Below are 17,991 nucleotides of genomic sequence, written 5' to 3' on the forward strand. Positions count from 1 at the left end.
ACTTCTTGAGTGGTCTACTTTTGAGTGAATTTTGGAGTCAAATGAACTTCTGGAGAAATTTACTTCTGAAATCATTTCAGTATTTTTTTTTAAAAATAAGGAAGGAAAAAAAAACCCTCCTAAGTATTTTATTATGGAGTGATTTATTCAAATGATTTAATAATCAAGTAATTATTGCTTCTTAGCTGTTTCATTCAGTTGTTTTTATAAATGAATGTTTACTGTTGAATCCTCAGTTATTGGGTAGTTGTTTGAATGATTTAATAATAAAGTGAGCCGTTATCAAGCAAATGGTATTAATGATTCCTCATGTGGACACATGACCTGAAATTAACTGGTCCACTGGTTCATGACCACAAAAACATCCATCAGACCTGCAGAGTAAATTTTTATGGCTCAATGGGACCAGTGAAGTTCTACTCCTGTTCTTCCAAAAATTTTAACATGACAGTTTTTTGTAACTGTAGAGAATAAGTTAGCACCTTTATTTACAACTAGAAAATCGCCGGTCAAGATATGACGGGTGAAATTTGCTCATTTTAACGAAGCAATCGCCTGTTTGGTGATATTTTTAAAGTTGATATTTTAACCCCAACTCCAGTGGATTAACCATAAACTCCAGTAAATAACGTTCATTGTTGACCACTTTTTCGTTTCTTCATTCCCCTGAATGGACACAGTCTTACCAGTAAAACAGTTAAGTTACCGGATCCAGATCAGCCTTGTCTCAATAAAGCCTTTCCCTGCATATTAAACATTACCAAAACACATTCTTGTGAGTTCAATCTTTCTGCATCTTGTTAATATTTTGATATTTTTGAATATCAGTAGTTATTTTAACATACATTACCTTACATTAACTTATTTTATGTTTAATTTTAATAGATAATAAAATACTTTTTTTTCTCGGAACCATGGTAACACCAAGCTTCCTGGGACTTAACCGAAAATTGCTTGTTGAATTTAACACTTCAATCTGTTTGCATCTTGTAAATATTTTGCTATTTTTGGCATTCGAAAGTTATTTTGACGTACACCACCTTAGATTAGCTTATTTTATGTTTCGTTTCAATAGATAATAAAGTACTTTTTTTTCGGAACCATGGCAACATCAAATTGACTCGGACTTCGCCGAAAATTGCTTGTCTAGTTTGAGACTTCAATCTTTTCGCATCTTGTAAATATTTTGCTATTTTTGGCAATCGAAATTTTTTTTGACATATGCCACCTTAGATTTGCTTATTTTATGTTTAATTTTAATAGATAATAAACTTTCTTATTTTTGGAACCATGGCAACATTGAACTTACTCGGACTACGAGGAAAATTGTTTGTCGTGTTTAGAGTTCAAACTTTTTGCATCTTGTAAATATTTTAATATTTTGGACAATCAAATGTTATTTTCACACATGCTATCTTAGACTAGCATATTTTATGTTTAGTGGTGGCAAATAATAAATAAATTTATTTTTGGAAAACATGCCAACATTGAACGTAGTCTGTGAAAATTTGATTCTCGTGTTCGAGATTTCAATCCTTCTGCATCTTGGAATTATTTTAATATTTTTGGAAAATGGAAGCTATTTTCATATGTGCTACCTCAAACAATATTATTTAATTTAATTTTTTAAAAACTGAAAACTAAATTATTTTTGTATTTCTTGAATCCTTCTTTGCTTCCTGAATCCTTCCATTCAGTAAATCAGACTCAAGTTTATGTTCAGTGTATTTATCACTTAAGCAGCATTTGTATATTTTTGGATGTAACAACTTAAATAAAATATTTTCTTTGAAAGTAATTTTTATATATACTTGAAACAGTTACAATACCTTGGTGGCAGAACAACTAATACATACATATGAAGGTTTGGATACTTAGCATACTAATAAATGATTTGCAAATGTCTAATAATTTTGAGCTTAGACAGTAGTGTAGCCAGGAATTACCTCCTAGGTTGGGTGTTTGGTCATAATTCTTTTATATGTATATAAAGTACCATATCAGGGATGGAAATATGTGTTAAAAACAAGGCCTCCTGGGGGGGGGGACTCCCTCATGACCTTTAAACTATATCTTCTTGTTTTGCAGTACCTTATATCAAAATGAATTCTGTTTAAACTGGTTATGTGAAATTTTTTGTAAATGACTATGTACTAAGATGTTTACTGTACAAACTGTATTTGAAAGGAATGCACTGATTCATCAGTTACTTAGCTGATTATATTTATAATCAGGCACTTTTCATCTGTTAATTACTAGAAAATTTATTTGTTTGTTTAAAATTACTCTGTAACATCGTTAGTTACATGCTTGCTTATCACCCTACTCCCCATCCAAATGTTCGTAAATAATATAATTCAATGAATAAAAAGTTCAGTAGTAGAGAAGGTGATAAGTAATTGTAATCATTAAAAATCATTGTTATGATTAATTAACGAATTATCTTCATGGATTTAGCAGCAGGCAGCTAATTTACCTTTTGGTGCTTCCCTGTGTTAACTATGAATCTTCCTCCCAAGGTTCTCTTTTTAACCCCTAACCGGTCCTCTTTAGTCCCCTTTTTGATTGAAAGTGGTCCTCTCTTACCCTTTTCCATCGCTAAAATGTGTTGGGAGCCCTGGATACGGTAATTTTTTTAATAAAATACGAAATAATCAAGTTTTAGGAAAAAATATTAGATCAAAAAATTACATGCCTGGACAGGCATGTAAGGGTAAAAGATTTAAGCCCCATTGGAGTTTTCACATGCCCCGGGCATGTTGGGCAGTATAATTTTCGAGCCCTGGTAGTTATGTTTCATGTTCATTTTTGAAGCTCAGTTTACTAATTACTGCCGAATCTCGATAAATCGAATCCCTATAGCTCAAATATTCCTATATCTTGAAGTTTTTATTGGGTCCCAAACTCTTGAGAAGGTTGTGGGAACTTCCCATAGCTTGAGCTACCAATGCCTCAAAGGGTTTTAGCAGGTCCCTTGGGATTTCGAGTTATCCAGCGTACATTCAAAATAGGTAAATGAATGGGGGGAAAAACAAATAAGTAAATTTAATAGTAATCAAAATGATTAATATTAAAGTCATTTATTTTATTGTTGCTGATATGGATAAATATTTTGTTGAATAACCTTGAAACTATGAAGATAAATAAAAAAAAAAAAATAAAATGCGTAAATCAGTGAATGAGTTACTGAATATAATTTAATTTATTTACATATCCTCAGAAGGTGTTAGTGATGACACATTTTTATTACACTGCTTTTTTTGATATTTTCTGTGGTTTATTTTTCTCTAATATTGTAAATTTTAATCTGCAGGTAAATAGTGCTAAAAGCTTTTTATTATTGAATTCAAAAAGACAGTCTCTCCCAAGTCGAGCATCTGATGTTAAAAAGATTGCAAGTTTTGGCACGAAAAGAAAATCGTTGGATTTCTCAGGTATGTTGGGCACAAAAGCAATACATTTTTAAATACTAACTAAACAAAATCTTTTTGTTGAAATTTTTGCAAAATGTTATAAAATACTATTTAAATTATTAAACTGATTTACTGATGCAAATATATTTACTCACTTGTGAACTTAGTCACAGTGAAGTTATATTTTTTCCTTTTCCAATATTAAGCTTATTATTTTTTCCTGCGGACATGTTCTCACAAGTCATTAAGGCCTGCAGGTAAATAACAGGGTTGCCACGCACCGGGAAAACCTGGAATTGTCAGGGGAAATGAAAATGGCCGAAAATCAGGGAAATGTCAGGGAAAATGAAAAATTGCATATATCCGATCGTTCTTAGCGCGGCCTGCGGTCTATGACGTCAAAAAAAAAAAAAAACTTTTTGCCTTGTTTTTTTCGCCGCCATTCCCTTTCCATTGGTCGTTTTGTCATTCCCCTCTTTCTTTTTCCCCCTGCAGTTCTTTTTATCAACATCTCTGCCATTGGCACGTGCGCCATAGCAGTGAGCAGTGGGCGTGCACATAGCAGTCAGCCGCAGACATGCACAGAAGGTACTTCTTTTCTTCCTCGTTTGAGCGGGCTCTGTTTAAGCGCTGCTTGTTTACGTCAGCAGTTCTGAAGTTGTTATGATGCACAGCACGTTGTTTTGTCTGGGAGTGCCGACTGAAGTTTTTAATGATCTGCAATAATCTTTTCATATTTTATATTATTTCTTTAAATTAATTAATGTAATCGTATTATTCTAAACAATTTTGTTCTGTAAATTTAGTTCAATAGACAATTTTAAACTTAGAAAGTTTCTTTTTTACAGAAGTATCGCTAATCTTTTAGTATTTTGGTAGTGATCTTTTAAGACTTCCAATGCGCTTCTTTCTTTCAAAATAAAAGTAATCCGATTTAAAAAAAATCTGCACATCAGAGAAGTTTCTGATCATTGCTCAAAATTTAACTTTATGACAGGGTGCCCACAGGAGTGATTATGGCGCAAGTTGCGCCATCAAATTTTTTTTTTTTGGGGGGGGGGGATTTTTTAATTATTTATTTTACTCTATTTTTATTCAAATTATTTACTCATATTATTTAACTTTATTATTTTCATCTGTGTATGTGTATTTTATTGCGGAGGAGCGAGCACACTTTTCTTTCAAAACAATAATAATTAAAAAGAAATAAATAGGTTAAAAAAAAAGAGGGTTGAAAAAAAAAAAAGCGCTAAGGCGTTCAGAAATATTGGGGGGGGGGGGGGGGGGAGGGGTTGTGTCATTGAACTTGGAGGTGGGGGGAGCACCCCTGTTTTATGAGCAACAAACAGGGGAAATATGTGAAGCTAAAAGATGCATGATTTTTTACAGGCCAAAGTCTAAAAGCGCTGTGAATTCAACAGATTGGAGGAGTGGGAGGCAATAATTGGAAAAGTTTAGGTTTCATAACTTTTTAGTTCAGATTCTTTTAGCAATTAACTTTAATTTTGTGATACAGATGTCACAATTGTTAATTTCGCAGTTCTTTCACTTGATGTAAGGCAGTGGCCCCTCGCTATTGAAAATTAGATATGCTAGGTTTACATTCAGATATTTACATTATTTATTACAGTGATTTGCTTCACTTGTGTTAGTACATTAGGGTAGTTCAAAAATACACTTTAAAAAAAGGTTTCTCCTAGAAAACAGGACACCACTCAATATTTTTCGACTTGTGGATAGTAAAATACTGGAAGAATTTTAACTTCCTATTCCAACTGAAAGAGGGTGCTCGACCCTCTCCCCAAATTTCATAAGTATGGGGAGGGGGTTAAAAAAATACATTGAACTGAAAAGACAATGTTACATACTATAATCTACACGAGTTATATGCATATTCATTGCAATAAAATAATTACATCCAAAAAAAAAAAAAAAAAAAAAAAACAGCTGGGGAAATTAAATGTTTCTAAATTGGTGACTTTTTCTATTCTAGGGCTAATGTTAAATTAAGGGGTCATTGAGCAACCTCTTAAAATTTGAGTAAGAAGCTAAAACTTTTACAGCACAATACTATTAGTAAGTTTAAAAAAGATAACGGGTGTCTTGGACTCGAGCTGAGAAAAAAAAAAAAAAAAAAATTGAACCACCCTTAGTACATATTTTTGATTATTTCAGCTTGAGTAAATTAATTTGGAAACCATTGTTTGTAAAGTTTGAAAATGAGGTAAGTTTTATCAAAATTTGAGATGTAGATATTAATGTTACAAAATGAAGGTGGAGATCGATAACCTGGAATTTTTCTCAAAACCACCTGAAAAACCTGGAAATGTCAGGGAATTTCATTCTTGAACTTCCGTGGCAACCCTGAATAATTACTATTTTTCAAATCCTATTTTCTATCTTGGAGAAAAACTGATGCATATGCTAACTGATGCATCAGCTAACATAAAATGAAGCTAAAAGGGCGCAAAAACTCACATAGTGCTGTAATTTTTCTCTCTCTTTTTGATCCAAATGGTGGCTAGTCCAATCTGATTATCTGTAGGGGCTCTAGGTCAGACCAGTCATATGACTTTAATTTAGTTGAATATCTAATACATATACACAATCTTGGTTTTTGGTGCTAAAATTTATCAGAGAGACACCCTATTTTTTGACGTGAAATTTTTAAAATTTTGTTGAGAACTTTAAGGTTTTAAAAAAATTAATGATTTTCCAACATTTAGCCCACGAAAATATACTTAATTGGGAATACTTTAATTAGTTAGAAATTGGTTCAAGTTTTGTTTTTAAGCAATCAAAAAGATTGTATGTTGTTCTTGCTTTGACTTCAGTCATCTTAAGGTAACAAAGTAATTTCTTTTGTGAAATTTTTAAAATTCTGTTGAGAACTTTAAGGGTTTTAAAAAATTAACAATCTTCCAAACTTTAGCCTAAGAAAGTATGCTTGATTGGGGATACTTTAATTAGTTAGAAATGGGTTCAAGTTTGTTTTTAAGCAATCAAAAAGATTGCATGTTGTTTTCGCTTTGATTTCAGACATGTTAAGGTCGCAAACTAATTTCTTTTCGTTTGGCCCAACCACTTATCTGACACTTTTCCATGAATATGTAGATATACTTGAAAAACAATCACAAAGACTTTATTTTTATTTGAAAATTTAAGGGAAATTCAGCCCAATTTTTTGACATACAAAAAGTTGTCAAGAATTTAAAAGATTAAAAAAAAAATGTCTTTGACACAAGAAAGAATGTTACATCTGAGACGCTGTTGGAGCAAAAAAGTAAGCTTTCACCTTTAATACATTTTCATCATAAAACCATCCAAGCATACATAATTGAATTTTTATCTATTGTCACTTTCAAGTTTTAAGCAAATATCTTGATTTGTTCTCTCAGTGGCGTAGCTAGACCCGACTTTCGGGGGGGGGGGGGTTACTTCTTTTATATATATATATATATATATATATATATATATATATATATATATATATATATATATATATATACATACGAGGCGTGTTTTAAAAGTAAGTTCCGTTTTGAAATAAAAAAAGAACAAGTACAAATAGAGCAAAGAAATTTATTGCACAAAAATCTACCACCCTTACGCTATTTTTCGACATTACTCCCGTGATTTTCCGAGCATTTGTCATAGCGTGGTACAGGTTTTTGTATACCTATTCCTACAAAGTTGCCGCCCGTGTAGTCAACCATAAGACTCTTACAGGGCTTTGAGTGGGACGTTTTTGAACATCCTCTGGTTTACCCCCACCTTGCTCGCAGCATCTTTCATTTGTTTCGGCATCTGAAGTCTTTCCTAGGTGTTCTGTGGCACAACAGCAATAATGAGCTCAGAGAACATGTTATTCCAAGGATGACTACACAGGCGGCAACTTTGTACGAATATGTATACAAAAACCTGTACCACGCTATGACAAATGCTCGGAAAATCACGGGAGGAATGTCGAAAAATAGCGTAAGAGTGGTAGATTTTTGTGCAATAAATTTCTTTGCTATACCTGTGCTCGTTCTTTTTTAATTTCAAGACGGAACTTACTTTAAAAACACGCCTCGTATATATAATATATATAAATATATAAATATCTTGGAATTTTTTCCTTTTCTTCTTTTTTTTTCTTTCTCTTCTCTCTTCTTTTTCTCTTTTTTTTGAGACTAACTTTTCGGGGGGGGGGGAGAGTTTTGTCCCCAAAACCCCCCCTTTAGCTACGCCCTGTGTTCTCTAGTTATTAAATAATATGGATGATTCAACGAAGCATCATTTTGCCGTTTGGATATGAGGATTATGAATAATTATTGTAACACACTCTTGTTGAGATTGGCAATAAATAACGCAGTTGGCAGGTTTTTACTGCATGTTAATGGGACTTTTAATACAGTTTAAACTTTCTCTTATTTTTAGATTCTTCTGCTCGAAAGTCATTAAGAAGGAGAGTGACGTTTGGTCCACGACTAAGTCCAGAGGAATTTGACAAAAGGCTTCCTCCTGCTTCTCCATTGCGCAGAGGAAGCCTGCCCAATCGCAAAAGATCCATTTTGAATTCAGCAAAGCATAAAATAACTGCTGCTCCAGAAGATAAGCGTTTCAAACATTGCAAAGCAATGAAACTCAAGTTTTCACCTAAGTGCTCGACTAGTTTAGTTGCGACACCGGTTAATGACAAGAATAGCTCTGAAGATTCCGAGGAAAAAGTCCCTTCTGTTGCAAAAAGGCTTTTATTTTCGGAAGTCCTGAAAAAACCTATTCCCGTTGACGACTTGTTCCAGAAACCTGCTCCATCTGGTAATAAGCCCAAAGTGTTGAATGTTCCAGCTGATAAATGTGTTAAAAAACTTGAAGTAAGCATATTTGTGATGAGAATGTCTCTTTTATTGAAAGTTTAAATTTTGTTCTATCACTTTTTAACCCCTAACACACAAAGGAAGGGAGGGGGGGGGGAGTTTGACGTGTCTGTGTATCTGTCTGTGGCACTCTAGCCCGTAAACGGATGGAATGATTTTGGAAAAAAAATTGTTTGAAAGAAAAGTTGATCGATAGTGTTCTTAGCTAGATTGTGTCTTCGGACGACATTAATAAATGGAGATATTAATTAAAAACCTCTAAAAGTTTTTTTGCGATTTTTGCAGTGAAAGTACATTTAAAAACTTAGTACCAAAATAAAGAGTAATTTTTTCTGCTTCTGATGGAATCTGTTTGGAACTTCCATATTATATAGAATTTGAATTATAACGTTTTTTTAAAGCAGATGGTCAATACGGCTAAGCCTTTATTCACGCGAGTGGTAACTGAATTCATTGTTGGCCATCAAGGAAATTAAACGCAATGATTTAAAAATTTTATCTGTTGCCAGTTTCTATTTGTTAACTAATAAGATACTCATAATTGATTTTTAATTGTATAAAGCTTTTCTATTTCTTATGTATTCTTTTTTTTTTACATTATTCTTCGCTGTCAATTGTTTTTATGCTTCTTTTAAATATAAACTGATTTCTTGATTTTTTTCTTTGTTAAACAAAATCATAACCCCATTGCATTCATTCAAAGATGCAGCTGATTTACTCAAGTTTCATATTTCATATTTGAACTTATTGAATGTTGTTATTACAGTGAAACCTGTGTACAAGGATACTGTCTATAACAGTAAACCTGTCTATAACGATATTTTCCTTGGTCCCAGCAAAATGTCAGCATGAATAATCAAACTGTCTGTAACGATAATCTGTCTATAAACATATTTTTTTTAGGTCCCAACAGCATCGTTGTAGACAGGTTTTACTGTATTATTATTTTGAAGTTGGCCCTTACCTTCTTTTGTAAAAAATAAATGTTAGAGTTTTTAAGAATTAAATTTAAGAAATTAAAGCTCATTGTTATGGATGCACAGTAAATTTTATTAATTATATATTTCATACATCCTGCAACTTTTTCTAAAATCCCACTCAATAAAAATACCTTTGTAGGCTGTTCCTTCTGTCCACCAATTGGCCGACATATGTTAAAAAAGCTGCAAAGTTTTTCATATTAGATTTTTCTTTTTTCCGTAACCAGCGTAAAGGTGGTAATTCTTACAAGTATTTTCAACTATCATCTTATTATTATCAAGAAACAAAGAAATCTAGGAATTTAACTGCAAGTAGAAAGGATTGAGAATAGTTTTGGTTTACTAAATGAGCTTAAACACATTAAGAACTTTGCATTTATCTTCCAACCTTAGTTGCACAAAGCAAAACCTGTTTTTTAACACATTTTACGTCAAAGCTGCATTAAAATAGTTCCGTCTGAAAAATCGCCATTTTCGGACTTTACATTTAGAGATCTTTTTTCAATGTTTTGTTTGTGAAATAAATTTTGGGATTTAAGGCTGAGTTCGCAGACCTTTATTGTTTTATTTCAAACTGGATTGTTTCTGAAATAATAATTAAAAAAAAAAAGAACTATCCCCACTTTAGTTTTAAAAAATCCCATTTAAAACTTTGGTCAGAGTGGGAGATCCTACCCTACTTTTATCTGTAGGAATCTTCACATTAAGAATAAGGGCTGGAGAGAGTCCCTTCTGGCTATACCAGCTGCACCTAGAAGGCTGTGGCAGCTTTTCGTATAGAGGCAGGACATGATTGCCTTGCGGGACATCTTATTAGGCTCAATATGTTTTCTTTCCCAAACTGTACATTGTGCGGCAGCGACACTGTTATGGATGCGGTGCATCTCAGGGAATGCACGAAAGAGTTCGGAAACATATACGACAGATACTTTAAGGCCAGGGAAAAACTACAGGACCTACAGACTGATTGACCCTATTAACTTCTTATTTGTTTTACATTTTATCCTTTTGGACTGTTACAGTTTATATTTGAATATTTTATCCCTTTGTGCTTTTATATTTTTACAATTTTTCAATTTTAGATGTTACATTTTATATTTATACATTTTCTCCTTTTGAATTTTATATTTTTACAATTTTTCAATTTTACATTTTACATTTGTAGATTCTACCTTTTCGTTTTTATTTGTTACATTTTACAGTTTTAAAGTTTACTTTGTTTCATTTTTATATTTTACTCTCTCTTCATGTGTGCTGAGTGCACTACCTATGTGCACCCTAGTCAATGAATTCCTATGTTCAAGTGCTACTGCTAAAAATAAAATAAAATAAAACTTTTATCTCTAGTGTGAAACCTGCTGCATGGACCTGGATCTATACATTATCTAATTGTGGCCGTAGCTATAGCCATAACTGGGGAATGCGCAATTATATGTTCTAATTGTGGATGTTATATATGCACTAGAGGACCAGACATACGTTGTTCTGTTCGAACTTTGTAATGAAAAGTTGAAAAATTTCAATCAAGAGACAAAAATTTGTATCAAGTGTTTCAACCGTTTTGTTAAAAAAAATTAGTAAAAAGCAAATGTTTTAAGCTGCTTGGTGTCAGAATGCGTATATTTATTACAGCTTGATTAATTTAATGTCCCCTGAGCAGTTGTTTTATTATCTATTTTTTAGTGCGTACTTGAAAAATCTTCATAGATTGTATAGTTTGTTCCTTCAGCCATACTCGAAGGATAAAAATCGTCCTCAGATATTAAGTGTAAAAAACTAAATACCCATCTAAAAAAACGGGAAATCCTGCTGCAAAATCGCTCAACCCCCCTCCTCCCGATGTAAAATAAACATTCTTCAACTAAAGTGATTAAACACTCTTTAAAAACCAAAAACAATTCTTTGCAACTTAAAATATTTTTCCAAATAAACAAAAAGTTCAATAAATTGCATTAACAGTAGTTTTAAAATGTAAAAAAATAATCCTGCAAATCTATTGTTCATGGCCAAAGTCGCCAAGCCACCACGTTACTGTAATCCAGCCGATCAGTGAGCTAAGCAAACTCAGACCGATTAACAGTCCGATCTTTTGAACGAAAACTTTTAAATCCCGCTCTCTTGCTGAGCATTTGTCTCACTTACTCTCTTTCCTAGCGTACTTAAATGATCTTCATATATACTGCCTAATTTGTTCTTTCCACCAAAAATAAAAATCTTCCACTGCACTGATCTTTTGTGTACATCTGGAAGGAAAAAAAATATGTTTTGTCTTTAAATTCCACCATCTTTTACTTTAATAATGTACTGATTAGTTTGAAAATCCTTAAAGTCTTCTTGCCCGTTGTGCCAAAACTCAGATGGATTTGAACCGAGAAACAAATGTTGCTAGGTACAGTACTTTCTGATCATCTGGTTAGGAAAACCTGAGGCACCGATCCCGTCATATGGTTCAACTACGACGACAGTAGACACGGTCTGCATGAACCTAGTGAAAGAGACCCGATTTCTGCCAGTACTTTACTTTAAAATATATCACGGGACCTAAAATTGTTGCTTTTAAGAAATAAAGGCTTCACTCTCTCTCTCTCTCTGTCTACGTTTTATCTATTTTCAATTGACATATCACAGTAAGAAATTTCATTACAAAAAGCAAAGTTGGCTTTCTTATTGTTCTTTGGCAACGGGTTAAATATTTATTTCAATTCTCACTCAACAATAGGTTAAAATAAATATTAATCATCTAGGGGTTCTAACCATCCAATGTTTAAATAAATTAATTAACAAAAGTGCTTCCGACTTGATCATTACGACTCTAAACCATTCTCGTCACAACTTAATTACACACAAAAAATTTGATCAAAATCGGTCCAGCTATTTAAAAGCCTTATGGATACAAATGTCCGCACAGAAGAAATATATATATATATATTAAGATAATGTATGTTAGAAAATAATAGATGATAAAGATTTTATACCAAAGCTAATGTTACATTACTGGAAAAGCTTTTTCTAATCAAAAGCTTTAGTGTGACTGCAAATGTGCAAAAATATTGTGTTTAGAAATAAAATTAAGAAGAGAAAGACTCTTAAGAGCGAGCATTAACATAGTGAGCTTTTTCACACAAACGTCAGATGAATGCTTTCTGCATTCAGACAAAGGAAACATTTTGAACCAATTACAGAATAAATTGGTAAAACTACTTTGCAGCTTATAAAACAAACTTTAATTAACCAGTGTACTTAATATTATCACTATACCTAGTTTGAATATGAAGCTGGCCACAGCTGATGCACTCACCCTATTATAGTAAAAATCTGAAAAACTATTTTGTTCTAAAGTGTTCAAATCTGCTATACAGCGAAAGAGACCTGCGGTGAAGCCGAGAGTGTAAATGCAGCATATTTTATAGGACAAAGCCTTGATTTCTGAACCTTTTTGCAATATTATCTTAGTTACAATAAGATAATCAATGGACAGTAGGGCTGGGGGATGCATTGATGTATCGCCAAAAACGGGTGTGTATCTCACATCGTTAAACCGTCGTTAACTGATGCATCAATACTGCTCCGATGTACAGACACTGGTCCAGGGTTGCTGCCGTTTTAATCTGTAATTTTTTCACACTAATGTTAATTAGCAGTGTATTAATCCAATCTGGCTTAACAATGAAGGTGCAAACAGTTAAACCTTCATTTAAACCTTTATTTCTGCCAACATACAAATACAAATACAAAAGTGATGACCAGCAACAGGCTCTGGGCCCAGCTAGACTGGTCCTAGTCAATTTACAATCCCCAGTGAAGATCAATGGCCCTCTTAAAACTGTCTACTCCTTTGCTCATTACCACCTCTTCCGGTAAGCTGTTCCAAGGTTCCACTACCCTGCTAAAATAATAATTTTTCCTAATATCCATGTTAGCCTGAGATTTAAATAGCTTAAAACAATGACCCCTTGTCCTGTTTTCAGTGCTAAACTTTAGCCCCGTAACATCTTTCGTTTTAATAAATTTAAACAGCTGAATCATGTCCCCTCGGTTTCTTCTTTGCTCAAGACTCTACATTTTTAGCCTTCTAAGCCTGGAATCATAATCTAAGTGGGAAAGTCCACTTATTAGCCTTGTAGCCCGCCTTTGAACCCTTTCCAATACATTAATGTCTTTCTTAAGATAAGGAGACCAAAACTGAACAGCATACTCCAAATGGGGTCTTACCAAACTTCTATATACGGGCAGAAGAACTTCTTTAGATTTATTTGAAATAGATCTATTGATAAACCCGAGCATCTTATTGGCTTTGTTGCTATCAATGCTGCGCTGTTGGCTAAACTTTAAATCCTGACTTATTAGGACCCCCCAGATCAGTAACTTTGTCTGCCTGACTAATGACTGAACCTTGCAAATAATAACTTGTACACTTATTTCCATGCCCTAAATGTAGCACTTGACATTTCCCAACATTAACAGCCATACCCCATTTAACATGTGTAAGAAATGCACATATGTTTTTAGTTATTGGCAAAATATACATAAATGAACTTGTAAGTTTATCATTAAAAGTCACTTGTCAGAAAAAAAGCAAAAATTGATGAGCAAAATAGCAACAAAAAATGCAGACATGTATTTTGGTGTTACAAGCAGTGGAGTTCCTTGCACCGGTGTCACATGGGTCAGCAACTCGTGTTATCCCCCTACTAATTACAAGGAACCTTTTTTAATACAAGAATATGAGCTTTTGAACAAAATGCATAACTCCTTTTAGCATGATTCCTTTTACTCACATCTTTTTGCATTGAAAAAACAGGCTCATTGTAATCTCAAAATTTGTCTTCAATATTTTGCACTAACTTGGGCTTTTAGCCCTGCTGGTGCTGGAATCCGTTAATTCGTATCTGGCATGATATACAATTTTGAAACCTTGTATGTATTTCGTAAAATTCAAAAAGCAAGTTTATTAAAAAAAAAAAACTTACATCATGATGCATCGTTACATCGCAATGTAAGGTTAGCAATGCATCACGATGTAGAAATTCTTACATCGACCAGCCCTAATGCACAGTTAACTTCCTATAACTTGTAGTCCCAAGTAAAAGCTTTGAGCTATGGCAATCAGGGCTGTGGAGTGGGAGGGGAAACAACCGGTTCCGACTCCTACTCCTTTGTTCCGAAATCAGTCTGACTACAACTTCCCAGCCTCAGGAGGGTTGTAGACTCTGAGGAAAAATGACAGACTCCAACTCCAATTCTTAGAATTGTAGAATTATTGAAAACCTTCGAGTCTGGGCTTCACTCCTTTATGCCAAAATCAGTTCAACCTAGACTCTGCAGCCCTGATTTCAAGTTTTCATCGATTTAGGACTCAATGAAAACTTTGATGCAAAGGAATATTTGAGCTATGAAGCTTTGAGTTCTCAAGAGCTGACTGTAGTTAAATACACAAATTATTCGCAAAAAATTACAGACTCAAGTTTTGAGTAACAAGTTGCATGACTTTGCACCCATTGACTCACTCTTTTCTGCATTGAAAAAGGGATTCCATGATATTGTGAAACACATGTCTGCAAAACTGTGCATTTACTAAGTTGCATTCTTATTGTTACTTCGTAGCTCAAAAGTGTTTATTCATTTCTTATTATGTTAGTTGTTCCAACACACTTTTTATTATTTTGAGGAATTTTTCTTTTGTGTTTCAGCGCTGCTCTAATCAGAAAAATTTGCAGGAATCATTAATTCTCAAGGTATGCCTTTTTCTATTTATTATTGGAATTAAAATTTCATTGAAACTCTGACTTTTAAGTGCTTTTAAGAAATATTTTAGATTTTTTAACATGTGAAAAATATTAGTTTTAAGAACATATTCAAGACATGTTAAAATATGGCTATGGATATTATTGAAGAGACATTGTTTAGCTTTTGGAACTTTGGGTCACCACCTAAAATCACAAACCACAGCGGGGGTTTGTGATATGAATGCAAATCATTCAGACTTAAACTATTCAGTTATTTTCATGTTATTACTGCATTTTGTGATAATAAATTAGCAATGATGTTTAAAGAATAACAGCAATTTATAAAATGAATGCTATTAAAATAAAAATTAAATTTAAATAAAATAATTTGAATTTTGTCATCTTGAATTCAAATTATGTTTTTCGCAATCACAAGTGTGTGTGTATATGTAGGCGTGTGTGTTTGTGTGTGGGGGTATGTGTGTTTGTGTGTAGGGGTATGTGTATGTGTGTAGGCATGTGTATTTGTGTCTGTGTGCCAGCATGAGTGTGTGGGTAGTTGTGTGTAGGTGTGTGTGTGTGTGTGGGGGGGGGGTATGTGTATGCGTGTGTAGACATAAATGTTTGTGTCTGTGTGCAGGCATGAGTGTGTGGGTAGTTGTGTGTATGTGAGTGTGTAGGTGTGTATGTGTATGTGTGTGTAGGTGTATGTTTGTATATGTATGTAGGTGCGTGTATGCATGCGTAAAAGTGTAGGATATTGACGCAACCTGGAGAGGGTTTTCGCTAGAGGTGCAGCATCGTGAGGAGTCGGTCGACAGTGCGCAAAAATAAATTAAAGTTTTTTTTGAATAAAAATGTTTTTATTTGGTTACATAGCTTCGCATGCATATAATGCATATTAATGAAACAATGTATTATCCGTGTATTATGCGTATAAAAAATTGTTTGGGCAAATAATCATGATTTGAATTATTCTGGACCAAAATACAATTAAAATGCAAAATAAATTCGTAGCGTGAAATAGAAGAAAAAATCTACTCAAATTTTTGATGTTGGCAGTTTTGAAGTCGGTGAATTTGTGGGTTCCACTGTATTTTCATGGAAAAAAAACGAATACTTTGATTATTTTCAAGTTATTTTGTTATTTATTTGTACTATTAGTACATAAGCCATCTAGTTTTTTTCAAAAGAGTTTTTTTTTTTATTTTTAAATAAATGCACTGTCAGAATTTTTTTAACCATATAATTTAGTGATAGCATTAATATCTATGGATGATAGAGCAATAATATCTATCATCCATAGATATTAATGCCAACTGAAAGCAAGCTCTTTATTTTATGATTCTATTATCTATGACTATATTATCTACAGTTTATTGATTTAATGTCTAAACTTTAACTTCTTTTTCTATTAGAATTATTTGCATTGATTTTTTTTGGTATAACTAATAAAATTATAAAAATCATGCATGTTTGTTTTTTAGAAATTTGGAATTAGTAGTACAGGTCATGCAAACTCACCAGCTACAATATTGATTTCAAAGACCAAGAAGGCAGCATCTAAAGATTCCAGTGACTGTAGGAATAGTGCTGATTTTAATGTAAGTAGTCTGCTCATCATTATGCAGGGTGTTCCATTTTAACCTGCAAGACCTTTATTTTCACAACCGTTAGTCTTAGATGTATACTTCCAATTGTAAAAATGTTCAAAATCAGATGCAGAGTTAAGGTATTGAAAGTTTAAAGTGAAAATAAAAATACGTCAAAAATTACAAAATTTAATTTTTTACACGGGCTCCAGATCCCCTAACTTATATTTAGGGAAATAATCTCCATTGAAAAATAATTCCAACACAAAAAGTTTGGAATTTACGAGCAATATTCACAGAGCTATGAAGCACAGCGTTTTGTGAGTTACACCACTTTTCACTCGTCGTCAATAACACCTTTTGGGGGAAAATATAGCGGTTAACAAGTGTTTAAAATTATATGAGTGCATAGAGTGTTTTTTCAAAATTTTTGAGGTTTTGTAGTGTGTTTTAGAGTATTACGGCATAACATATGCATTTATTTTTGAATAGGTATGAAAAATATAAATACATTATTTTTTTACTTTGACAATCTATCATTGTTCTGAAAGGGCGATAAGTTCCAATCTCATCTTCTGTATGGTCCTTTAAAACTTTGAATTGGAATATCTCCTTGCGTTTTGGTAGCACAAACGTCAAGTTTTTTTGTGTCAGCAATAGTTTTTAATGGAGATTATTTCTCTAAATATTAGTTAGGGAACCTAGGGCCAGTATAAAATGTTATATTTTGTATTTTTTGACCAATTTTTATCTTAACTAACATTTTTGCAATTGGCGGTATACATCTAGGAGTAACGGTTGCGAAAATAAAGTCTTGCAGGTTAAAACGGAACAACCTGTATATATTTTTTATTGTTGCTATTTTGTGATGGAGTGAATACTTTTTTATTCCTCTTTAATAGGGATCAGAAATCAGTTCCTGTTCTGAGAGCTCAGTGAAATATAACCATCCCTCAAAGGTTGCAATTTCCATGCTAGCAAGTTAGTATTGGTTGTTAAGATGTATGTTTTGTCATTTAGTTATGTTAGATTATCCAATAGTGGTTGAATCTGGAAACCTGCACAGTCGGGGTTCTCAACCTTTCAGGCTCTGCATCTCCATCTGAACGCTGATATAGGGTTATAACCTCCCCCCTCCCACCACCACTACCATAGGTGGTCAATACAAGTATTACAATTGGAATTTTAAGCTGGTTAAGGCAGCTGAAATTAGTTATTTAATATAGAGATTATTTCATATGCAAAATTTAATATTACTATACTTAGCTTGATTTTGAGCATGATTTTTGAACACATTAAATAAAAGAATAAAAAAACTAAGCTAAAATTAATTTGAGGTATCTAGGGGAGGTTTTCGTGTAAGCACTCACTTTTCCTGCAACAGTAGGAGGGTTGCTCTGCCACTATTTGATCTTCAC

The 17,991-nt window shown here is 33.1% G+C and overlaps 1 protein-coding gene across 1 annotated transcript in view; it reads left to right on the forward strand.

Annotated features, from left to right (window-relative positions):
• The first annotated feature begins 2,501 nt into the window (after positions 1 to 2,501).
• The window catches only part of LOC129226984 (probable replication factor C subunit 1), a 57,706-nt gene continuing 42,216 nt past the window's right edge, over positions 2,502 to 17,991 (forward strand). The window contains exons 1-3 of the mRNA XM_054861613.1: positions 2,502 to 2,519; positions 3,314 to 3,434; positions 7,836 to 8,272. Coding sequence (XP_054717588.1) covers positions 2,502 to 2,519; positions 3,314 to 3,434; positions 7,836 to 8,272 — 576 coding nt within the window. The remainder of the gene's footprint in view (positions 2,520 to 3,313; positions 3,435 to 7,835; positions 8,273 to 17,991) is intronic.

This window comes from Uloborus diversus, chromosome 7 (assembly GCF_026930045.1).
Source record: "Uloborus diversus isolate 005 chromosome 7, Udiv.v.3.1, whole genome shotgun sequence".
Taxonomy (NCBI): Eukaryota; Metazoa; Arthropoda; class Arachnida; order Araneae; family Uloboridae; genus Uloborus; species Uloborus diversus.